Genomic DNA, 26398 nt, shown 5'->3' with positions numbered 1-26398 from the left:
GAACATAGACCGGGATATCCATCCGTCCCATTTGGAACGAGGCAGTCAGTCGCATTTTCACAAAAACTGTCCAAGTGTTCCCAGATATGCTTTTTGGGTCCACTATATCCCGTTTTTCAGTATTCGATTTCCTAGATCAAATGTTTTTATGCAATATTCGTAGCGGCGCCTGTGAATAAGTTTCGTTAAACTTGTTCTCCCGAATTTTATTGTAATTGCAAGGATCTGTTTTTTTGTGTGCAAAATAACCAATAAAGTGGGTACTAAGGAGCCAACTACTTCTACACAACGCGTAAGTACCCATAGTTGATCCACACAGTTGATTACCACTGAAAAAAAAAAAAAAAAAACAGCCACGTGAAAGCGCTCGCTATGCCTACCGTGAGAAGCAAAGATGGCGGCAACAAAGGCCAACAACGAAAGATTACTTCGAGTCCCGACAGCGTAGCGTAGCCGATAGCCAACAAACCGAAAGACAATATGAAGTGCCGCAGTTGCGAAAACGAAGTTACCGAAAGGAAAAAAGGTATGTCGTGCGATTTCTGTTGCAACTGCTACATACTTCCTGCGAAAAAAATAGATGAATCAGCGCTCAAGCTTTTTATTTTATCAAGCTTTTTATCGAACTGAACTAGTCTTTTTTGTGTTCAACGTGCATTCCTTCTGTTAAACAGCTGATGAACTTAGGCAAACGAGTCGAAAATCTCGAACAACACCTTAATAACACGATCGATACGTTCTCGTCCAAAATCCGAAAGTTGGAAACAAAACTTAAGATACTCGACGACCAGCGGCTGATCGCAAGTGCATCTGTACCCGCTAACGAACTTCGCGATTTAATCGCATCAACGGTACACGCGTCGCTCGAGGCCGAAAACAAGAGACTCAACGCCATTATTCTGAACTTTCTGGAAGAAAACGGTAAATCTTTAAAAGAAGACGTTAGCAAACTAACAGGTGAATGCAACTTCGATCCCAGGAATATCATCAAATGTCTTCGTTTCGGACCCATGAACAAAAGAAAGGACGGAACGAACTTTCCACGTCTCGTGAAAGTGATCTGTGATACACCGACAAACACATCCCAATTAATAACGGTGATAAATAACAAGCTAAAGGACAATTGCCCCCAATCGCATGTACGTGCTCGACTTGACTTAACCTTAGCACAAAGGGAACAAAGACGCCAACTCCGAAGACAGAAGAAAAAAGCCAAATTGGAGACAACAGCTGAACCATATACTACAAACAAACCAAACTAGTGCAAAAACCAAGTGACGCCACTAGTAGCCACCAAGGAGACCAGTATGCAGGCACTGCATAAGGAACGTGCAAGACTCTTGTGGTCAAAGCCATGCCCCACAAACCCCTTACATATCCACTACACCAACATCTGTGGTCTCAACTCCAACCTTAATAGTGTCCACTATCATCTGCAGTCAACCAAACCCCACCTACTCTTCTTAACAGAAACTCAAGTTTCCCAGCACTATCCATCTCAACCATCCAAACTATACACTATTTAACCCCTTTTGACCCAAGGGTGGTGTGTGCACATATATACACTCTGACATACCCTGACAGAGAGCACCTAACCTTGAATCGTCCAACTTGGACCTTCTTTGACTAAAAATATCCCTCCCCCATTCAGTCAAATACATCTGCTGTCTCTATCGCTCTCCTAATACCACCAACCACTCCAAGCTCTTTACTTTCCTCCAGTCCCATTCTCCTAATAATGAAATCATCCTCCTAGGTGATTTTAATGTCCATAACACCAACTGGCTTTCCTCTTCCAATTGTACAGATCCTGCAGGCAAAGATGCTGAAATATTGGCCATTAACCTTATATAAATTGTCCACAAGCCGACCAGAATACCAGATAACCCAAATCACTCACCAAATACCCTAGACCTCTTCCTTACCAATGACCCAAATATACAGTGAATGTAGCGAGCCCCTTGGGTAATTCTGACCACAACCTAGTGCTCATCTCCTGCCCCATGCAACAACGCTTATTCAGTCACACCTGCAGAAGAGTGGTTTGGCATTATAACAGTGCCAAATGGGACAGCCTCAAAGACTACTATGCTTCATTCCCATGGTTGGAGTGTTGTTTACAGTCTTCCAATCCAAACATGCGCCGAACATATCGCCAAAGTAATCCTCACTGGCATGATAACATACATTCCCCACACTTCTCTGAACTGCCATCCCCTATCCAAACCCTGGTTCTCCAAAAGATGTGCCAAGGCTGTACAAACGAAAAATCAGGCATACTACAGCTGGCTCAAATTAAGAACCCCCATCCTCCTTCTGTGCCTATACTGAAGCCTGAAACAGATGCAAAAAAAAATTATCAATGATTCCAAAACAGAATTTGAACGGGCAAAAAGCAGGAAACTTGCAGCCTGTCCTAGCAGCAGTTATGCTTTTTGGTCTCTTGCCAAAGCAATTGGTCGCAACTTTTTCCCTACACTACTCCCACCTCTATCATACCCAGATGGCTCAATTGCAACAGCACCCACAGAAAATGCTTATCTCCTGGCTTCACACTTTGCCTCCAATGCATGCATAACTGACAATGGCAAATGCTCTCCAATCATTCTAACTGCCCAACATACAATGTCCCCTGTATCCTTTTGCCAAAAAGAGATCATAAACCTGTTGTCAAAATTAGACACAAAAAAAGCTCCTGGCCCTGATGGCATTTCCCCATTTGTCCTGAAGGTCTGTGCAGTAGAACTGACTCCTGTCCTATGCTATCTGTACACATTCTCTTACTCCACTGGTATATTCCAAAGCCTGGAAATTGGCCTATATTCAACCCATTCCCAAAAAGGGTGACAAATCGCTGCCATCTAACTCCGCCCTATCTCACTCACCTCAACCCTATCTCAAGTGATGGAGAAAACCAATTCCCAACTCCTACTCTACCTTGAAGGTACCCAGCTATTAAGCGACCATCAGTACGGATTCCCTCGGTGCCGATCAACAGGTGACGTGCTCTCATATTCACCCATTTCTGGACATATGTCATGGAAAAATTTGGCGAATCCCAAATAGTTGCACTTGATATCTCTGAAGCCTTTGACCGGGTCTGGCACAAAGGCTTACTAAGCAAACTTCCATCATTTGGACTGTCTCAGGAGTTCTGCAGATGGATTTCCAGCTTCCTGTCTGGACATACACTATGAGTAATGGAAGACGGCTCCCTATCCTCCCACCATCCAACTAATGCTGTGGTCCCATAAGGTTCAGTTCTCTCACCGACCCTCTTCTTTCTGTACATCAATGACCTACTTCAGCTTACCTCCAACCCAATACACAGTTTCGCAGATGACAGCACATTGCGCTCCTCCCTTTCATTTGATAAACCTTACCCTACACAACTCACTTCAACCCACAGAGCATCAACCACAACTTCCCTTAATTCGGACCTCCACCTCTGATGGGGCTCAGATAACCTCGTCAGCTTCAACGCCAGTAAAACCCAGTTCTGTCTTATTTTCCACAAAAAAGAACCATTCTCCCCCCCCCCCCCCCAGTATTATTTTTGATAACACTCAAATTCCCAGACAAGATGAGATTTCTCTTCTCGGAATTACCATGACATCAGGCCTCTCCTGGTATAAACACATCACAACCATTACATCCTCAGCTTGAATTACTTCACTTCAAAACAACTGTTAACGTTATACAAATCGCAAATCCGCCCAGCTATCGAATTCTGTTCTCACATTTGAAGTGGGGCTCCCAAAAGCTCCCTCAAAATGCTTGACTCAATAGAGAGAAGAGCAATTAGACTGATAAATAATCCATCTCTTACAAACTCACTCCCCCCACTTTCACATAGACGTTTAGTCTCTGCAATTTGTATATTCTACAAATATTTTCATGGAAAATGCTCATCTGAAACAGCATCAATAATTCTTCCACTCTGTACTAAGCCCATTGAAACACAGACAGCTGCCACCTAACATCCTTTCACAGTACACCTTGAAACCCACAGAACAAGTTTCTTTTCCTCCTCCTTCATCCCTATTACTGCTGTACTGTGGAACAGTCTTCCTTCTGATGTATTTCTCAAGGAATACAATATTCAGGCTTTCAAATCGAATGTCAACAAGTTTCTCCTTTCCCATCTCACTACCTATATACGGTACTATACGAGAGGTTGACCAACCAACCCTCTCGTATATGGGCCCAACATAAAAAAAAAAAAATAATAATAATAATAATAATAAAAACACCTCTTGCAGAAATAAAAAGTATTATTTTTTTATATTTCGATAACTTGGAATCATATATATATATATATATATATATATACAGGGTGTTCGGGATAAATTTGACAGTTTCTTAAGGAAAAAGAAAATCTTCTTTGTATCTATTAAATTTAAAGAATTGACAAAAAAACATTACAGGCAGAGTTAATTACAATACTATCAACAAGATTTACTCAAAATAACCACCATTAGCATCGATCACAGCTTCAATTCTGCTTCGGAACCTCGAACAAGCTGATGCTACAGTCTCCCTGGGAAGGGCCGCAAAAACTGTTTTAATTTTATCCATTAACTGGGCTTTTGTATTACTGGAAGTGCGATTGGTGTCTTTTTCAACTGCGCCCCATACAAAATAATCCATGGGGTTAAGGTCTGGGGAGTTTGGAGGCCAAACATTTGGACTGGTGAAGTCGTAGAAATTTTCAGACAACCATTTTTGACTTTTCCCAGAGGTGTGGCAAGGGGCCGAATCCTGCTGCCATACATACGGCCTACCATTGGCTACCCTTGTTATCCAGGGCTTGACTACAGTTAGCAACTCCACGAACAAAGCCCGAATTCCAATGCCAGGGTTCTTCAACACCTGTTCCTGCAGATTTGCGAGGAATTCTGCTGTACGAACGCAATCAGATCGTCTGCTAGGGATCTTTCTTCTTGCTACATCCTCGTAGTCACCATTGCAAGTCTCTAGTTCATGCCTGATTGTTTTTACTGTATTCAGGGAGCATTGGGCAGCAGTCGTAATATCCTTATTTTGATGGCGGGCACGAATCATCATGATACAAGTTATTCTCTTCCATGATTCAGGTGGGTTCCAGCTATCCATCCTTTCTGACATCTTGTATATGAATGAAGAAGGGTCCAAACTTTTAAATGAAGAGAAGTGTGTGTTAATACATGTAACTTACGGAAAAATATAATTAATTATAAATATGTCAAATTTATCCCGAACACCCTGTATATATATATATATATATATATATATATATATATATATATATATATATATATATATAGAGAGAGAGAGAGAGAGAGAGAGAGAGAGAGAGAGAGAGAGAGAGAGAGAGAGAGATTTTTTTGTTTATCAAAAGGTTAGTTTTATTTTCTTTCTCGCCAAAATGAAAACATTCCTTTGAGAATAAATCCATGTCAGTTAACACTGCCTGATTCTACTGCTTCACCAGAAAGAGCTTCATTTTAGTGAATTTATTATGGAGCAAGGAGAAAAATAAGTACATATTGACACAGTTAAATCACTGATAATTATAAAAAAATGTATTTCAGAGGAATAAGATGATTTTCACGTAATTCAGCTGATGATTTTCATTTTGTACATAACGAAAAAACGTCATATTAAAAAAAAAAAGTCTTTCTTCTGAAAATAATATACGAGTATTATTCCGATCTTTTAACCAGACTAATCGAAAAAATTCGTGAGAAAAGACCCGGTTTGCAGAAGAAAAAAATCATCTTTCATCAGGACAATGCACTTGCCCACAAAAGTGTTTTGGCAATGGGAAAATTAAGGGATCTGCACTATGAATTGTTGGAACATCCACCCTATTCCCCCAATATGGCTCCCTCTGACTTTTGTCTCTTCCCAAAGCTAAAACTCTTCCTCGCAATTGGAAGAGGTGATTGCAGCTGTAGAGGAGTATTTTACAGATCTTACTGAGAATCACTACAGGGACAGGATAATGGCGCTGGAGCATCGCTGGAATAAATGTATTAGTGTTAAGGGAGATTATGTTGAAAAATAAAAATAATTTTGAAATTATAAATTCGTTTTTTCATTATTAGGCCGAGAACTTTTCAGACCACCGTCGTAATTATTATTTACTTACACATTGAATTTAACTCACAGTTTTAGCTAACTAAAAAAAAAATACATCACCAGAGTGATATATTTTCTTAGCATAGAGAACATGTAGTTGATGTCTGAGTTTTCCAAACAGACATCAAAATTGTAAACGATATATCCTTTTTTAAACATTGTCGGACCAAGTCAGCTATGGAAAACGTTTTTGTGTCCACTTGAAATATGAAATTAATAGTTTTAATATCGGACTGAAGTTTCTAAGTGATTGTGAAATGCAAATTGCCTTTACATTGCCTGCCACACGAGTGACGTTTATGTGTTCGCTAAAAATATCCTACTCAATACCGGATGTGCTGAAAAAAAAAAAAAAAATCTGGCGACATGCTGTGATATCTACATCGGCCAGACATGACGTTCCTTGGCAATAAGAAAGGGACAAACATATTTGATGACCTTACTTAGAAGAGCTAAATCTGGACTAGAAAATCTCACAGACGTCAACTCCAATGACGTTAACTGAAACGCCGCTGCTTCCATCTAAGTTGCGGTACTACCTTGCTGCGCAAACCCACCATGAAAGAGGGGGGGAAGACTGCTTAATGGCCCGATATGAACCAGACGGAGCTTTCATTAAAGATTGAAAAGTATTAAAAAATGGGAAATATGTACTTTATTCAAAGTCGTGTGTTTGTCTGTCCGTCAATATGAAACAATAAATGAACAGATTTTGTTGACACTTCAAAAAAAAAAACTGTTTATAATTGTTACCAAAAGGTAATCAAAACATCTGTTTTGATTTCCTTTTGTCCATTATCATGGAAAAAAATTCAACACCTCATTTACAATGATATCCTCAGATATGACTCGAACTTCCTCTGGCCTCCGTTAATTGCTTAAAAATGCGTAAAAACAGTGGCTTACAATCAGATGAATTGCAGTAGTTATGGAGAAAAGAAAGGTACTAAACATAGCGGCTAACTCATAGACTGCAATGAAATTGTAATTTTTTAAATCTTAAACTTAATTCATGAAAGATTAATCAACTTATTCAATGTATTCGTAGTGAAAGTGTAAAGTGTTTTAAACTGGAATTATACACAGAAATAAGAAGCAACAAAATGTACTGCACACTGCAGTTATAACAGACAATTGATACGAGTTCCGATAACAGCTGATGTAGTCTAATTTTTTTTTTTTTTTTAATACAGCATATGTCAATAAGGAAACTAGGACCGTAAGGCGAGTGTAGACTTTAAAACAAAGTGTGGACTTTACTTATAGATCGTAATCGTTTCTTGCGCAGTTTTCACTACTACTGTGAAAAGCATTGGTTTGCTTTCCTTTCGTCTCGTATTTCGCACTACCTGCACAATTCAATCTGGATCCACGAAACGTCATCCTTTAGGCTGAAGTTTTATCTCGAGAAGCAAATGGATTTGGGTTGGTTGGAAATACACCGGAAACAACCAAGGCTGAGAATTCAGTATATTGTCTGTTATAACTGCATTGTCCAGAACTCCGAAAAGTATCTAGACATTCCGGACAATAGAATGCTTCCTATTTTGTGGAGTTTCTACTGAACCATACCATCTCTTTCAGCAAATCCCTTGACGTCCCTTGACCGGATGTCTCTTGACCTCACCTAAAAGGTGAGGTCAAGGGACATCTGCCCGACAACAGTCCAGGATATTATTACATGCCTACAGGAAGAATGGTCCAAAATTCCCATTGATTACTATCGTAGAATTGTTGAAAAGTATGACCTGTAGGACTGCAGCAGTCATTGCAGCGAAAGGTGATCCTATAAGGTGGGCGCCATGGCTGTTTGTTTCCTCACACTATAGTGTTCGTTGACTTCTTTCCAAATAGTGTGTAAACCTGCTGATCTGCAGCTGCGATCAAGTAAAAAAATGCAAACTTCGAAAACGGTATAACTACCCTCTTTAAGAGAATAATATCCATCAATTTTCTTGGCCTAACAGACCACGTCTTACACATTTATCTAACTTAATCCTTCATCTTCTTACACCATTAGATACTGTTGACTAGGAGATACGAACAGTTGATTTCTCATGCAGTAGCCAATTACTAATCAGGCCAAAAAACATCAAGGGATTTGCTGAAAGAGATGGTCAGTTCCGTAGAAACTCCACAAAATAGGAAGCATTCGATTGTCCAGAATGTCTAGATACCTTTCGGAGTTCAGTGTTTGTGACACCACAATCAGAGGTCCGAGACGAAACCAGAAAAAACAGGACCATACCATCACACCGCCACCTCCGAGTTTCATAGACGGGGTACGTTCTCTCGAAAGACGAATGTCTTTCGAGAGAACGTACCACTGTTTGCACTACTGAAGACAGCGCTGCATGTTGGTTTGAATAATGTGGGGCTTGCACATTGCGGTCCTACCATGGAAACTCACCGCGTGGGCCTCGGTTCTGGATGTTTTTGTGCAGATTCATGTTCCAGTCGATGCCGGAACTCCGCATTCAACATGTTGGCCAACAAATGGCGGTTTTTACATATTATCCTTCTAGCACCCTGAGGTCACCTTCATTGTGCGTGGTGGGTCGTTCACTGCAAGTAACACTTGCAGGCGACTCCCTGTGATCTTCCATCTCGGTCTGATATCATTGATTGTTGATCAGGGATGGCCCAGTTTGTTAATAATTTGCCAGATGGGCCTGCAACGTGGCATCGTATCTCAACAGCTCTCTTTTAAACTTCGTCAGTTCCCTTCTTGCAGTCATTTCACCCGGACACAGTTGCACTAACTTGGGGAGCATCATATTACTCCAATTTACACCAGCTACAAACACGTGACTTGTCACATGGCACGATGCACGTTATCCATGGGCGTATCCGTTGGCTTCTTTCCTAGCAGTGTATATGTGGCATTTTTCCATTGGAAGTGGACGCCGTTGTACAACCATGGGAGGGATAGAAGGCACTATACGATATTCATCAAGTCCAGAATTCTATCTTTTGCAACACATTGAATGGATTGTCATTAACAGTTTAAGTATGGAAGAAGTATAATGATTTATACTTCAAAAGCCAAAAGCCTTCTAGTTATCTCATGTCATGTCCCATCTAACTATTTTCTATTCCCCAATTTAAAGAAACACTTGAAAGGAACAAAATTTACCGTAGATGATGATGAAGTCATATTTGCAGCTGAAGACTGGCAACGAGCGAAAGACTTCTCTCAGAGGATTTCAAATGATTCAGCAGTGTATATAACAAGTGTTATAACAAGTGTATAACACTTCGTGGGGAATATGTAGAATAATGTATAAGCTACCTCAATTCTTTCATGGTGATTATCACAATTTTTCAGCACACCTTCGTATATTAACATTTTGAACAACTCTGGTGACTTCTAATTGTAATCCCTTTGTAAATCACATTATCTTGTTTATAACCTTAATATGGAATTATTTTATCCAATTTTAATACCCCAACACATTTCAACGGGATAATTTTTCTAGTATTGCTGATATTTATTAATTGGTTTGGATTATAAATCTTGACGTTTTGCTATTTGGAAGTAACTTTCTACGTAGAATATTCAAACGTTCACTTCAAAAGTGAACACAGCGTACCACAAGTGTGTTTCTTACTGATCAAAAATGACGTTACACTCAAAACAGCAGCCATCCTTTTGAACGGCGCTGTCCCAAAAAGTCATATGGAATGATAAGCCCTTAAAACTATGATGCAATACAAACATAAGCTATCCGCAGAGAGCAGATAAAGGGAATGCATTAGCAGTCACTAATACTATAGGCAAATATGAATAGTGACCCTACTTGGATCACTAGGTAAATAACTGAACTCATCAGCATATTCAGCTGGTCTGATTATTTTTAAAAAAAAAGCTCGCCACCATCTTGTTTCTGGTCGTGTGATTTACTAAAACAGTTCAATAAGCCGACAGTGCTCCTCTGGCCAGTAGTAGATGACCAATTCTCCTAATTAGTTCCTCTTCAAAAGTACTTAAACATTTGAAGACTCACATACCATAACCATAGTTTCATGAAAATTTTCCCATTCATTTGAAAAACTCTCGGAAATTGAGGTAATTCATTCTTACATTTGAGCTAGTATAGAAGGATCGTTATTGTTTAAAAGAAGCCATTTCTCATATAGAAGACTGTTTTTCATCCGATACGGTAAAACGTTTTTAAGCACTGCGTCTCAACCTGCAAAGGACAAAGCAAGATTTATAGGTGGAGGAGGACTGAAGGCTAGTTTGGGTTTGCTATTGGCCATCAACTGCAAATTTGTACATGGAGAAATTTGAAAGAAAAAATCGACATTATTTCGGAATTTAATCCATACAAATGATGATGTTGGACGATATGTAGTGAATTTTCTTAATGGTTTCCATCAGAAAATAATGTACATTATCGAAATTAAGGAACAACCAACTTCCCTGTTCTGGAGATGTTAATTATTAAAAGTCACAAGAACGTATCATTGAATGCTTATAGAAAGTCCACTGATGCAGATAGATATTTTCGTGCCAATTCATTTTCCATTGTTACCACCCCGAAAAAAAAACATATCCGTATCTTAGAAGACAAAAAAATTGAGCTTCTCTTTCTTAACGTTTATCTTAGAAGAATTAATTATAATAAACTTATATACAAGAAAAAATGTCACTTGCCTTCAGCCACAGGGACTCGAGTGTTTTCTGAAGGACAAGATGTTGTCACCAAAATCTTGTAAGCCATTTTGGACACTTCATAGCCTTTTATTATTATCTCGAAAAGACATTATTCCTTTCCAGAAATATTCTGGAATCTATAAAATCTACTGCTCCTATGGGAAGGTTTACAAGGTCGGACTGGGAAAAGTTAGGGAATTCGGTTTGTCAGATCTTACTGTTTGTGTATTTAAAGAAATAGTGAAATGGGTCGATCCTCTGTTTTGAAGCCTTATTTCGAAAAAAAAATCTATTTCGTTTCTCCAAGCAGTCTAGCTGTTTTTTTTTTTTTGCTCTTATGGCAGTTTGAACAGTAACCTAATCTCATTTTGCATGACATTTGGGAACCTTTAATGGACCAATAACCCACGAAAAATATGGCACAGTGAACTGCATATCAACTTTCAGTTATTGTACATGTTTACCCTGAAGATGCTATATAAATAGCAACGAAACATAATGGATGTTCTTGTTTTAAATAAAATTATTATAACGACAGTATTTACCGTGGACAAAATGCTAACAAGAGAGTTTAGTGAAAGTACACATAAAAAGAATCAGTTTTATTACTATTTTTTTCGTGTTTGAGAATAAATAGCAATTACAGTAAACCCTCGATTTAACAGACTAATAGGGACTAAGGGGTCTTCTCCGTTAAATCGCGAATTTTTTAAGATAAAAATATTTGTATTATAGTGCAATTTTATCAATATTAGCACTGTAATAACAAAAAAGTTGTTTACACACAATTTTCACACTTTTAGATAAGTTAATGTTCGATGTTAAGTTTAGGTAATCCTGCTTTGAAAAAACTATCAAGTTTTCTCTGAACTTTTGAATTCTGCTGTTTTTTTTTTTTTTTTTTATAATTAACTCCCTAAAATTATGAAAATGTGTGTAATAAAACTGTCGCAGAAAGTCACGTCACGCGACAAAAGAACCAATTACAGTGCGATTGGTGTGATCACGTCCTAATCATTCGCCGAACATGTTTTATGAGCGGTGACTCATTTATGTCGGTTAAATTACTACAGTGTTTTTCCAACATATGATGGCCTATTATTAATTTAATTATAAGCAAATCTTCGTTAAAAGCATTTTAAAATTAACAGGGTGTTAATTTTTACGTGACATCCGGACCGGAAATTTTGTTCGTTAAATCCGACGTCCATTAAATCGAGGGTTTACTGTACTAGAATTTTTACTTTTAATCAATTAACAGCATTACTGCAGAAATTATTGGAATTTCATCTTTTATGCATTTATAATAATGTTCTACTGCAGCGATGTCTGTTTACAAGATAAATGTTGAGTTTCATAATTATCCTCGAGATATGTGGCCTAATCAAATCCTTATATAGTGGAACCACAACATTCTGACTTCTACACGTTAGTGTCCTCCTCTTCATTGTCATAATCCGTCTTCACGATTCTAGCAATGTGTCCCCGAATTTTTAGATCATTATCTGCAATCACCTCCTTCATTTCCAACTTCCTCCAAGATATTACCACCAATTATGTATTCTGCATCCCATCTTTGCTTCCCAAATTTTTAAAACTTTACGCTTTGCAACATTGAACAGGTAATCTCAATCACTTTGCCCATTTAGCCAGCGCATTCAATTCCTCTTGCAAATCCACGACATCGGCTTCATTTCTGATTGTTCTCCCCAACTTTGCATAATCTGCAAACAACTGAATATCATCAGATCGTTCTCGGTATCATTAACGTACAAGTTGAATAGCAATATCTCCAAAACATACCCTTGGGGGCACACCACTAGTAACTTTCCTCTTCTGGGATATCGCTTCCCCACACACAACTTGCTGATATCTATCAGACGGTTAATTCCTTATCCAACGTACTGACCTGTTATCGAACCCCATGCTTTCCAGTTTAATCACCAGCTAATGGTGATTTTTCTTCTTCTTCTTCGCGTTATTCCCGCTTCCTATGCAGGGTCCGCGTGTTACTTAGATGCGACTACTTGTTAGTACTACTCCCAACCGACCCGTCGCCTGGTCTGCCGCTGGGGGGGATATATTTTTGACTGTAGAGGTGTATGTTCACGGGGCCGGTTTGCCTGTTTGCGGGATGAAAAACGCCAGATAAACTGGCGGAAAAAACCCTACTGACCGCGCCCAAGACCGGCTAACTTGGCTATGCCTGAGGAAGATCCTCAAATTCCTCACGTCTACAACGGGAATCGAACTTGGGACACTCTTTCCCCAGTCATACGGTTGCGAAGCGCAAAGCCACTAGGTTAATGGTGATTAAACTGGAAAAATCATCGTGTGATAATCCATCAGAGGCCTTTGCAGAATCTAAATATACCATTCGTTATGCATTACCTTTATCCAATGCATTGGTCGCCATGTTATAATAAGCAGATTACTGAAACACGATCTTTCTCTGGTAAATCCATGCTGATCATCAAAGAGAAAAATAAACTTGACAAGTTTTTTTCTCGCGTACTGGTTTCAAACTTTTTTCGGTACTTTGCACTTTGGAAAAAGAGCGAGGCATAATATATCTTAGTTGTAATATCGTGATATTTTAAATTGTGTAAAATGTTGCTTAATAGATTGTAGCTAAAACATAAACCTCTTATTAGCGAGAGGAAATTTACATCGCTTCCGTTATGTAAATTTCGAATTTCCGATTTTTTTCTTTCATTTTATGGAAGACTACAGCTATAATTCATGCTTTTAGGCTTAATTATTATATTATATTGTATTGGGGTAAAAAAAAGTTGTTAGAACTGTAGTTGTTTTAAAGGATTGATGTCATTATGGGGGAGAAAAATTAATTTTTCATTTTATTATAGAGAAAAAACATTTTATTGTCCAAGTTAATATTCTTTTATCTACATTGTGCGCAATTGCAAATATTCAGCATACATACACCACACGAACAAATGAACTTCAGCGTCATGTGAAAAACACCTAGGATTTCCAGGATTACATGAATACTCTAGCAAGGAATTCCATCATTGACCAACATTATGAAAACACGGGGAATACCAAGAAACCTAAAACTATTCGAAATGAAGGTCCATGCACTCTAAGGAATGGTTACCTGATGTTTTAGATTCACTTATTGTCATCTCTCATCGTTCCCGTGCTGGGATGTTGCTGATTTTTCAGATATATTTTCCTTCGTAATTACATTGCTGTCATGAGCAGATGAAGCTGAGGCATCCAAGTGACCGACCGTTTCCTCACCACAAGGACTTTCTGTCTTTCTTTCCATTCCAGCCACTTCCGATTGTCGCCTGGATTGGCGGCAGTCGAACCACGAAGATCTCTCCGAAGAAGTAAGACTCGAAAAGGGTAGCGACATTCGACGGTACAATGACGATCTCTGATTTTTGGTGGATATAATCGACAACCTGCGTTCCACTTCTCTGACTGCCTCCTGCTTGTACAGATGTCTTCGAAGAAGTCGCTTCAGCGTTTGCCTTAGCACGCGGCTTTTGAGCCCATAAATATAAGCGTTCATGGTGGGTGCGCAGGTAAGAAGAACGGTCGTTGCCGATATGAACGCCCTGCTCAGACTGTGTCCGCTGACACCTTCCCACACAAAGAGGGCGAAGTACGGAATAATAAACAGCACCAGAGATCCCAAGTGTTGGGTGATGGTGAAGAAAGCGTTTCGACCCCGGTATCGGTTCAGTTCGCAGGGATTGCGCTGATGAGTGACTGCCGCTTGTGCTTGAACTGTGACCTCGCAGATGACCGAGATGATTCGATGTCGGTGATAACGGGCGATCAGAAACATGTGAACGTTGCACACCAGCAGAGTCGCTATGGGAAACAAAACAACGGTGGCGATGTACGCAAACAGATACGTGAGATCGGACGGAGTCGAAGAACAGCTGACCCCACAGGCCCATCTGAGATCCATAAACGTGTACGGACACACTTCGAAGAGGGGAGGGACAGCGAACGTTATCCCAAATATCCATAAAGCCACCAAAAACCCGATCGCTCTTCTCCTGTTCACCAAACGGGAATAATCTAAGGGACGAGCGATCGCCACGTACCGATCACATCCCAAACCGCACACCGTCCACATCATAATAGCAGGAAGTAAAGTCCACAGCATCCCGTGAGCTCCGCACACCGCAGACGAAGGTGACAGAGTTGGGTAGGCTCCGTCAAATGCCCGAGAAGTGTCTAAGGCTCCCAAGGCAGTGTTATAGGTAAGAACCACGAGACAAATGAGGGTGTCTACGAACGCTAAGTGAAGCAGAAGCACATGGTTGGCGTTCTGCAGCCGCCGGTGCCAAACTAGTACGAAGAGAATGCATCCGTTGCATACGATTCCAATACTTGCGGCTACCGTAGCAAGCACTACGTGTAGAATGTACGGCATCGTCTGCTACTGTGGTACGATGCTCTGGCCATGCTACGTCCGTTCGTCATGTAACTGTAGTTTTCGATAACAGCTGAACTTCATCGTTCATCGGTCCCCAGCACTTCCACGCCGAACAAATGTCCACTTTCACTGTCCCCACCTTTGTCTAACATTTGACAAGCAACCACAGCGCCATCAAGTGTCAGTCACGTGTGATTCTTACTTAATATTCCCTCTAGTTACAGGATAGGACGGCTTAAAGACTTCTACATCTCTCTCTCCCTCTTTAAAACCTATGCAAACATACACTAATCAATCACCCACGCACATAAACTTTACACCCAACTTTCACTATAAATTTTTCTCTTTCAGTGGAGAGAGGTACACGCTCGTGCCCCAAATCTATTTTTACTCCAAGCGTACAGCACATAGGACCGGCAGTGGCGCTCTAACAGGCCGTGTTCCTCGCTTCTCATTATAAAATCTGTCTCCTCCATACCCCCTCAGAGACCTTTTGTGTAAGAGAGTCATTCATCAAACCACCCCTTGTACATACGCACTCCTGCTTCTTTTTGCTATCGATCTACAAAGCTGCTGACGCCTTAGTCGAAAGGAGAACCGAAAAGTGGAGCTGTCATAGGCGTGTATCTAAGAACTGTAACACAATTTCCAGACGGTATCGCACTTCCAAGTGTCTCTGAGCTGAGAATCTCGGAAAATAAAATGTGCATTACTGAGCGAATAGGATCGATCAATCACCAACCATTTCCATTAAGTTTTAGAATAGGAAAAGAAGGATCGACCAATAAATCGATTCGTTACTGTAAAAATGTAGCGCCGTCGTTCTCTAAATAGACAGGGTGAGGTAAGGGTCGAGTATTTTTTCCGCGCCGGATCTAATCTGAAACACCAAATTGTTGCATGTGAAATTTTGAAGGGGAGGAATTTTAGTTTTTGAGTTTTTAGTTAAATGAAGTGCGTAAGTTTATTATGTATTGCGGGTATGGTGGGTTCATTTGCTTTGAGGGTATTACTCTTAAACTCGATGTTTCCAGAGAGGCTGGTCCGAATATTTCAATTTTATATTAAAAAAAAATAGATTTGGTAATCAAAGCTTACTACGAGTATTCCCATAAAAAACAAACAACTCATGCTTAATATCGTCCTTAATTCCGATTACTAAAATCGTATTAAACACCTCATTGCACTAACCACCTTATTCCATGACAGCGAAGTCATATATTCGCACTCCAGGAAGACTGCGATGCATGTACATTGGGCTCCACTTGGAGTTCTACTTTTGTGTCTCGGAATATTCGCGTTACTACAGTCTACTTTAAACTAGAAAGAAAAGTGAATTCTCTGCTTATGGCACAAATATAAATATAAATAAATAATAAATAAAAAAACATACTTTTCAAAACTGAAGAAGCTGATAGTTCTATTCTGCAGGAACAAACATTTTGTAGGGAATATGTGCAAAATTCTAGTTGAAGAGACCTAATAAGACATGATACATTGGCCGCGTAGCGTTATCGCCCTATTGCACTGTTTTAAGTACTCTCTTCGTACTCTCACCTGTTTGGAAAGTTCCAAGTTCAAATTCCATCTAAGAAGTGAGGAGCATTTATACCTTTTCAAATAAAAGTGAGTTAGCGGTGTGGTCGTAACTTGTTTTTTCCCCTTCCCCTCCTGAAAAGCAGATCAACCTTCCGTGAAACACACAACTGAATATAGTATCCCATAACTAGTTTCTTTTAATTTTCGTCGCTTTTCATCAAAACGCCCCATTCTATATTCCTACTAGTTCTATAACCTTCCTAAAGACCCATTTTTACTTTTTGAGTAAGAATGTATATCAGTAATTATATCAAACTATCTGCACTCATGGTAAAACACTTTCTATAAATGTTTCTGATACAGATGTTTTATCTCGAGATAGCAAATGTTATCTGTCAAACTTGTTATTCTTTCTTTTTAAAAATTAATTCAGAATTCGAGTTTGGACTACTCGCTCTGAACGTTCCTAGTTGCTAATTTAAGGTAAAAATTCTTTATGGAAAGAACAGGAATGTCCTCTCATTCCTGCAACATCAATACTTTAATAAATGCCGAAAATAAGTTATATATACAGGGTGTTCGGGATAAATTTGACAGTTTCGTAAGGAAAAAGAAAATCTTCTTTGTATCTATTAAATTTAATGAATTGACAAAAAAACATTACAGGCAGAGTTAATTACAATACTATCAACAAGATTTACTCAAAATAACCACCATTAGCATCGATCACAGCTTCAATTCTGCTTCGGAACCTCGAACAAGCTGATGCTACAGTCTCCCTGGGAAGGGCCGCAAAAACTGTTTTAATTTTATCCATTAACTGGGCTTTTGTATTACTGGAAGTGCGATTGGTGTCTTTTTCAACTGCGCCCCATACAAAATAATCCATGGGGTTAAGGTCTGGGGAGTTTGGAGGCCAAACATTTGGACTGGTGAAGTCGTAGAAATTTTCAGACAACCATTTTTGACTTTTCCCAGAGGTGTGGCAAGGGGCCGAATCCTGCTGCCATACATACGGCCTACCATTGGCTACCCTTGTTATCCAGGGCTTGACTACAGTTAGCAACTCCACGAACAAAGCCCGAATTCCAATGCCAGGGTTCTTCAACACCTGTTCCTGCAGATTTGCGAGGAATTCTGCTGTACGAACGCAATCAGATCGTCTGCTAGGGATCTTTCTTCTTGCTACATCCTCGTAGTCACCATTGCAAGTCTCTAGTTCATGCCTGATTGTTTTTACTGTATTCAGGGAGCATTGGGCAGCAGTCGTAATATCCTTATTTTGATGGCGGGCACGAATCATCATGATACAAGTTATTCTCTTCCATGATTCAGGTGGGTTCCAGCTATCCATCCTTTCTGACATCTTGTATATGAATGAAGAAGGGTCCAAACTTTTAAATGAAGAGAAGTGTGTGTTAATACATGTAACTTACGGAAAAATATAATTAATTATAAATATGTCAAATTTATCCCGAACACCCTGTATATATATATATATAGTTTGATTCCGATTTGGTAAAGCGATGCCATCTTATCTTATAATGGCCAGCATATAAATTATTATTTTTTTTTTTTAAGTAAAGATAATGGTATAAAAATAGCACTTACCTAGTGTGGTGGAAATTCTGAGGTGCAATGGCTTGGTTTTTTATTTAGTGCAAGAAAGCGTAAAGTGCGGAGTTTTAGGATGAAGTTATTTTAAATTTAAGGAGAAAAGTGGGTTATTTCTACTCGTACATAAAAGGAGTTGACTTTTTTGTACGCAGTGTTATAGAATGTTATCGATATACAGCTGCAGGTTTTCTTGATAGGTTAGCCAGTGGTAAATTAACCATAAGTTCGATAGTTTTTCCATGTGTCGCTCCTCCGTTTTATGTGAATTTGTTTCCTAAAGCAGTAGGAAGCTTTCCCATGTTTTTGTTCATTGTGCTGATTTTTTCTCGAAACATTGCATTTTTAGATTTTTATGCGATTCCTATTTGAACACCGGATTAAAATATGACATAAGCGAAGCCACTTAGCTGGGTAAAACGGGAATAATGTCTATATGAAGTATTATCCTGTACTAACTAGCTTCAGCTGCATGCATGGATTTTATATTATAGTTACACTCTGTGATCAATAACGACCCATTATCAATGTATGCCAATTGATAAACCAGAAATTGAAAAATATAACTGTTAAGCTTAACGAACAGGATCATCATCAATGGTAATTATAGGCCCACAACGTGCCAAGTGTCCTTGGATTTCGTAATCTTATTTTTTAGGATGAAGGCATGTTCTTGCTGGTTTGCCTGTTTTGTGGATGAAAACCCAATTTTCCAGTAAAAAAAACACTGCATGAGGCTGGTAACTCACCTTTAGTTGAAAAGCCCTTATAGGAATCCTAGACATGAATCAAACTCGAGTCTTTTCAAACAAAAGGCATCGGAAATATAAGCCACGGAGGCTTCTGACGAACAGTATACTACTTTTATATTAATTAATAAATGCAACAAATATAGGAAGAATTGCATGTCACAATTGTGTTGAAATATCAGAACCCCACATAGAACATTCGTTATTTAGAAATAGTGTAGCATATTTTTTCTTCTACGAAAACGTCATTCGCTAGCTTTATTAGACAATGAACTAAGCTTTTATTAGCTTTTATTATGAGCTGACTTTTATTAGCAACACGGTGCAATTTATAACCATCTTTCCATGTGTTTGTACTCCCTTGTCTTTGCAATGCCAACTTCTGGAACTGGGACAGGTGGACATGCATTTTGGTATGTTAATGTTTGCTAAGTGGTACCTGCAGTTTTGCATCCATAACGTCCTGAAAACTTGCCAACAGAGACTGGATCGGTAAGGAGAGAGAAAAAAAAAAAAAAAAGAGGGAGAGAGAGAGAGAGAGAGAGCAAATACAACTGATTAGAAAATGTCAGAGATGATCATTTTATGTATTACTTTTAAATGCAATTTTCTGAGATTGTTTATAATTTATTAAATTACAGGATATTACAGTATCACTCCCTGATATGAATTTCAGTGAAGTCGAGTTTATTTTAATCACAAAGAATTTCGTTTCGTGAATAATTATTCTTCAACGGAGATCTCGTGGCTTTCGGTGATTGGGAGATTTAGCGACTTCAGTCGTAGAACCTGGAGAGAGAGAGAGAGAGAGAGAGAGAAATACATTGCTTTAAAATTTCCGATTAGTTGAGAAGACAATTCCTCAGCTAATTAGAAATTATAGTTTGTAATTATTACATTTAATAATTACTTAATGACAAATAAAGAAAATAGTCGATGGAAGTTTTTTTCACTTGGGTATGCTGCCAATTATATATTTGGTTTAATCCTTAATCCAAGTGCAAGCAAACAAAGTTTGTGTCTGAAGTATTTTCAGGACTGGAGCAACTCGTGGCAAAGGTGGTATAAGTTCTCATCACTTGCCTTAGTATCCCATAATTCAAAGCACATCTCCTTGCGGACATGTATAATGCTATGCATTAAGGGAAGGGTCACTACCCAGAGCGGTTTCGCCCTTTATTGAGGTCTCATCAGTGGGAGCCAGACCCAGAGGTGGTGATACTAAGGTGAAAATAATAGGTGTGACACCTTTTGGCAACTGGCATATGGAAATATGACTTTTCCATTAATGAAAGAAAATAGTATTATTTAAACAAATCATTCAATTATAGCGTATGAAATCGAGACTTTTCCTTTCTGTTTCTTGTTGATATAATTTCCCATTCTAATCTATTCAAAATTTAAGACGTTTTAGTACAAAATCAAGCATAATGAAACTAGTATGCTGATTAGACTATGGATCATAACATAATTTAAATACATTAATTAGATCTTGGTGGAAGGCAAGATCAGCTATCAGAAAATCAGCTAACGCCTTTTATTCCCGTATAGGGAGTAGGCGAGGCCGTTTTAGCCCTATCCAACTTTTTGGAGACTGAGTGGGCAGTTCAATCTCCACTGGTACCCAATCAGAGATAGCTGGCCCAAGGTTATCACTAATTAAGCGGCACGCAGTGAAGAGAGACAGCTCAACAAGTGCCGCCATTTCATGGTCCCTAACCCTAACATAATAGATTTGATGTCTGAAATAGTGTGGGTTCTACGGTCGATTTTCTTCAGTTTACGGGACGAAAAACCCGAGTTTCCGGGAGAAAAAACCCGCTTGCCCGTGCCAGAGATAGACTAACTCAGGAACCGGTCGAAAAAAGGCTTAGAAAAATTTCCTCTAGTCGTCGACTAGATTCGAAACCAAGAAGTCTTCCTTCGTACGGTCAAACGCCGTGGTGTGCAAACGCCACATCCACTGAGCTACACAGGCTATGGGAGGCAGGATTCATGTCTGCATTTTCACTAGGGTTTCCATACACAAAGGAACTTAACTCTCTCGTCACCAACCATCCATTTCACGTATGTCAACTATTAGTCTCTCTCCTCTACTCGACTGGACTGTGTGGACTATACCACTAAAGCTATCTGCTCAGACTTTTGATAAATGCAGTGGCCCACGATAATGATACCGACTTCTTAAATCAAGGGGTGGCCGATCTGAATGCATTCACCATGGCGTCTTACTTCACATGTCACATACAATTACGGTACACTGTTACACTTTTATCTCCAGTTTGATACCAGTCAACTAAGAACATGTTCTGTAATTCCTAAAACTTTCACAATTTTTCTAACATGCTAATTACCTTTCTCCGTTTATTGGTTTCAAAGCTGTAGCGGTTTTACTGATATGTGTAGGATCTAAATTATACAAGGCAATAAAACTGCTCAGTTCCCAACGTCAGGTTACTGCTTTGGTTTGCAATGTCGCTGTGAAAAGACACGTACTGCAAACTGTGTTTAGGCTACCATCAGTGACGGCCAGTGAAAATTTTAAGTGGGGGTGCTGCATATACAAAATAATAAAAATAATTAAGTTTTGTCGATTTGGAAAAGGCATATGACAAGGTGCCAAGAGAGAAGCTATTCAATACGCTGCAGTTATATGGTGTCAATGGGGCATTATATCAAGCAATACTTAGTCTTTATTTGAGTTGTAAGTCAGCAGTTAGAATTGAAGGAAGTACAGGAAGATGGTTTAATGTTAAATCTGGTGTGAGACAAGGATGTACATTATCCATTATCTATATGGATCACATTATGAAGGAAAGTGGTATTAAACCTGATATCAAAATTGGAGATGTTAATGTCAGCTCTTTGCTTTATGCGGATGATGTTATACTTCTAAATAAATCCGCTACAAGTCTGCAAGATTCTCTGACTAAATTGAATAACTGTTGTAATAGATATGGTATGAAGGTCAGCAATAAAAAGACAAAGACAATGAAAATAGGCAGAATCATTGAAAATGTCAACTGTGTTGTGAATGGAGAACCTGTGGAACAAGTAAAACATTTCAGCTACTTAGGCACAATTTTTACTGAAGATGGTAAACTAAATATAGAAATAGACAACAGAATCAGCAAAGCTGGTATCGTGGGAAGTCAATTGAATAAATTCATATGGAATAAGAAAGAAATTAGTTGGAACACTAAATTAGCTGTATACAAGACTGTGTTCAAACCAGTTTTAACTTATGGATCTGAGAGCTGGGTCAGAAGTAAAACACTTGACCAAAGACTAGAGACCGCAGATATGAGAGTCCTGAGAAAGATTAGAGGCGTTAACAGATGGCATCAATGGCAATATCATATTAAAAACTAGGATATTAGGATAGAACTTGACATTGTCAGCATCCAGGAATGCGTTAGCAGAGCTAATCTCAGGTGGTATGGTCACTTAAATAGAATGGGAGAGGAAAGATTAGCAAAACAAGTGTTCTCTGCCAGGTTGGCAGGAAAACGACCCAGAGGAAGACCAAGATGTAGGTGGATTGATACGGTACAAAGTGCCTTAGACGATAGAAATATAAGATCTGATAATGTTGGAGTCTTGACAAGTAACAGACTGATTTGGAGGAAAATTGTAGATAGGAAGTTAGTAATGATGTAATTTTTTCATGTAGTACTGTCATATCCTGTACACCCCTTGAGGGTACATGGCAGGAATTTTATGATGATGATGATGATGAATTTTTTCCTAATCAGTAACCAATTTATTAATAAATAAATTTACATATTAAAAAATGCTTTATTAAAAATATTTCACCCTCATATATTCTGAAACCTATGAACACACACCAATAATGAGTTTCAAACAGAGAGCTGCGATTGAAAGTTTCGTACACAGAAATAACTCGCGCAAGTCTGATTCACTTGTTAAGTGCAGTGACAAGTGCAAACAAATATCGGCGAGTCTAGCCGAAACTGACGGAACGTGATAATTACGACACTGCGTTAGATCTCAGTGCATTTGTTTCGTAATCTAAAGCGTTAATCGAAAAATTCCAATTATTAACTATTCAGTCACTGTCGAAACATAAACTGTAACCTTTAACATGTTGTGTTGCATTTATATAATGTTGTCAGCATTGTTATTATTTATAAACACAAACAAAATTTATTTTTTTCGTTTTTTTCTTGGGGGTGCTGCAGTGTTGCAGTGCTTATGTACAAGCCGCCACTCGCTAACGTACTAAAGAGTGAATGCAGCCACTCCAATCTGCTAAGTCTCTCGAGTTAGCTTTTAAGTATTAGATGATGTTTAGTTGCTTTGAGGTAATACACCCTCTGTCCTAAAAGAAACCGAACTTTTCGAAAATAGAAGAAACTAGTGGCGCTACCTGTTGTATCTTTTTGTTGTCGAAAGCGGCAACCTTCATTAGTGTTGTGTCAACTGTTTATGACATTTGTTTCATTAGAAGCCGAGTTATAGTGCCAAGGGTGACAGTGTGTTTTGACGAACGGTCGGAAAATGTGTTTCAAACAGAGAGCTGCGATTGACTTTTGTGTTAAACTTGGTAAAATTTTACCGAAACGCATCAAATGCTTCAAAAAGCATACGGTGATGAATGTTTATCCCGTAATCAAGTTTACGAATGGTTTAAGCGATTTCCAAGTGGTCGTGAGACGCTTGAGCACGACGAAAAGCCGGGCCGGGACTAAAAACTGGACTGAGCGAAGTTAACATCCAAAAAAGTGCGTGATTTCATCAAAGGAAACCCGAAATCGTCTGTTAGATTGATTGAAGATGAATTAGGGATTCCAAAATCAACTGTGCACAACATTTTGACCGAGAGTTTGGGCCTTCGTAAATTGAATTCACGATTGACCCCCCACAAGTTGACCGACGACCAAAAAATGTATCGATTTGAACACTGCAAGGACTTCATTAAAACCGCTCGTAAGGGCTCAAACTTCTTTGAAACGATCGTTACTGGTGACGAAACGTAGTGTTTTGAGTATGAGCCCGAAACAAAGCGCCAGAGTGCTGAGTGGAGACCACCAGAAGAGGAGCATCCGAAATAAAGTCGCTTGGAGAAGTCAAAAGTAACGACAATGCTGATTTGTTTCTACGATTCCAAGGGCATTATCCACAAAGAATTCGTTCGAAGGACAAACGGTCAATGGTGAGTTTTATCTGGAAGTTTTGAAGCGATTGATAGCGAGAATTCGTCGAGTACGGCATGAATATCGTGACGACCGACCGTTCGTCAAAACACACTGTCACTCTTGGCACTATAACTCGGCTTCTAATGAAACAAATGTCATAAACAGTTGACACAACATTAATGGAGGTTGCCGCTTTCGACAACAAAAATATACAACAGATGGTGTCACTAGTTTCTTCTATTTTGGAAAAGTTCGGTTTCTTTTTTGGACAGAGGGTGTATATTCCACATTACTTTTAGGTGTTTATTTTTTATATGCATCAATATGTATAGTCTATTTATCAGTTAGGTTTTTACTTTTCTGTTTCCAGTTACAAACTGTTTCGTTCTTTATCTCGCTATTTTATCTAATTTTCACTTCATTGACGTTATTCGGTATGGCGGAAAAAAAAAAAAAAACAGTATTGAACTTCCACACCCGTTTACTCCATAACATAATATTGTTGTAGTTATTCAATACTCCCCCCCCCGCCATACTGTATACAAGTTGTTATATAAACGAAATCGGTATTTCACAAAATGTGCATAAAACTGAATTTGATACGAACTACATAATAATAAGCATTTGTAGTTTGTATTTATTTAAATTTTTTAAATTTAAATTTAAAATCTATCTATAAAAATTAGAATCTCTTTGAATTGTGACTACGAATTCTAATTTTCTTTCAAAATATAACAACCATTTCTAAAAAAAACTGGCAAATTTAACAATCGATTCTAGACTGGTCGCTGTTCCACAGCGCTTACTTGATGGAATCCATTTTGATGAGCAATTTGAATAAAATAATCAAATTTTATTATAATCTACCTTTATATCCTGATCATAGTCCCAATCGATAGCTGTACGACTATCTACCGTGACTTTCTTTGGTCTAGATGTCACAGCACAAACTTTGATTAAACCAAAACTGAGTTTTTCGGCTTCTGAATATCCGTTGTTGACTATGGTCATGTGGATGGTCTTTTGGTTGTTGTTCTGTTAAGATAAAGGTAGCAAATTAAATTAAAACCTGACACAGAGAGAGAGAGAGAGATAACTCTACCCCTCCTCAAAATTTTTATTTATATTCATAAAAATTTTTTTCGAAGAAAAATAACTTTATTTTGAAGTCTGCCGTTATCTTCCCAACCGATGGTACGCGTTATTCACTTTAGACGTTATTGACGCGTTATTAGTTCAGTTTATTGACTGAGTATAACTGCATTACATTAAGATAAACACTGAACAAAAGAGTTAGTATTTAAAAACAGCTATTTTGAAAACAAGGGGTGCAATTTATAGAAAAGGTTGGGAACCACTATATTTTGTCTTTTATTTAACATTATACTTACCGACGTAAGGGCGAAATTTACTTGGAGATAGACCTGAGTTTGGTTAGTTTCTGTAAATTAAAAATTACACAAATAAAATACTTGAAACATTTTAAACAGATTCTAGAAAAACATTTCACTTTCTTGAAAAAAAAAATGACATTTATAGCAGATAGTTAAAATCACTACGTCATGCAAGAAATATTAATATCCATGCATAAAATTAATATTTCTTGAGTATTTCTTCACGATTTCTTCAACGTTCTGAAAATCTAGGAGGCATATACTGTACATTTATTAAATATTCATTGCTTTCGACAGCAGAGATGAGAATGGATTTTCTGTTGGAATTTTTGCAGCTGCTACATTCATTATATTCATGTAATAACAAGAACATCATCTCGCATCAATTAAGTAAGAACTCATCTAGTACAGATAATCGATAAAAATATATCGATTGATTGAAAAAAATATTCGACTTTCGCAAAAATGCCGGCCTTGATTGTCGAATAGATGTTGCCATTGCTTTATACAGTGGGGTTGAATCCTGCTGTAGCATGGAAGTTTCATGATTTTAGTAGTGTGTAGTTTTCAGTACTTGCTTGCCATGAAACCACTCTTGCTTACAGGGCTTGAAGTTGGCGCTACAACAGGAATTTTGATAGAAAACGCAGGTTTTTAATTAAAAATTGTAATTTCTTATTGATTCACAAAGTATACAGTATAGGGTTATGCATGGAATAGCATATCGGGTAAATGGCCTC

General features: G+C 38.5%; 2 protein-coding genes across 2 annotated transcripts in view; both read right to left on the bottom strand.

Annotated features, from left to right (window-relative positions):
• Positions 1-13660: 13660 nt before the first annotated feature.
• Positions 13661-15316, bottom strand: LOC150095649 (olfactory receptor 7A42-like). Its single transcript, XM_090410455.1, has one exon. The coding sequence runs from the start codon at positions 15198-15200 to the stop codon at positions 13926-13928; it is 1275 nt and encodes a 424-aa protein (XP_090266581.1). The 5' UTR covers positions 15201-15316; the 3' UTR covers positions 13661-13925.
• A 4401-nt stretch (positions 15317-19717) lies between these two features.
• The window catches only part of LOC150095648 (lysosomal alpha-glucosidase-like), a 39333-nt gene continuing 32652 nt past the window's right edge, over positions 19718-26398 (bottom strand). The window contains exons 19-21 of the mRNA XM_090410230.1: positions 25656-25705; positions 25132-25299; positions 19718-19894 (exon numbers count right to left, since the gene is read on the bottom strand). Of these exons, the coding sequence (XP_090266356.1) occupies positions 19829-19894; positions 25132-25299; positions 25656-25705 (284 nt within the window). The 3' untranslated portion in view covers positions 19718-19828. The remainder of the gene's footprint in view (positions 19895-25131; positions 25300-25655; positions 25706-26398) is intronic.

Source organism: Typopeltis vanoorti, chromosome 20, assembly GCF_054136105.1.
Source record: "Typopeltis vanoorti isolate ZY-2024b chromosome 20, IOZ_Tvanoo_1.0, whole genome shotgun sequence".
Taxonomy (NCBI): Eukaryota; Metazoa; Arthropoda; class Arachnida; order Uropygi; family Thelyphonidae; genus Typopeltis; species Typopeltis vanoorti.
Note: the sequence above shows the minus strand (reverse complement) of the source record. Positions and strands in the feature narration are given on the sequence as shown.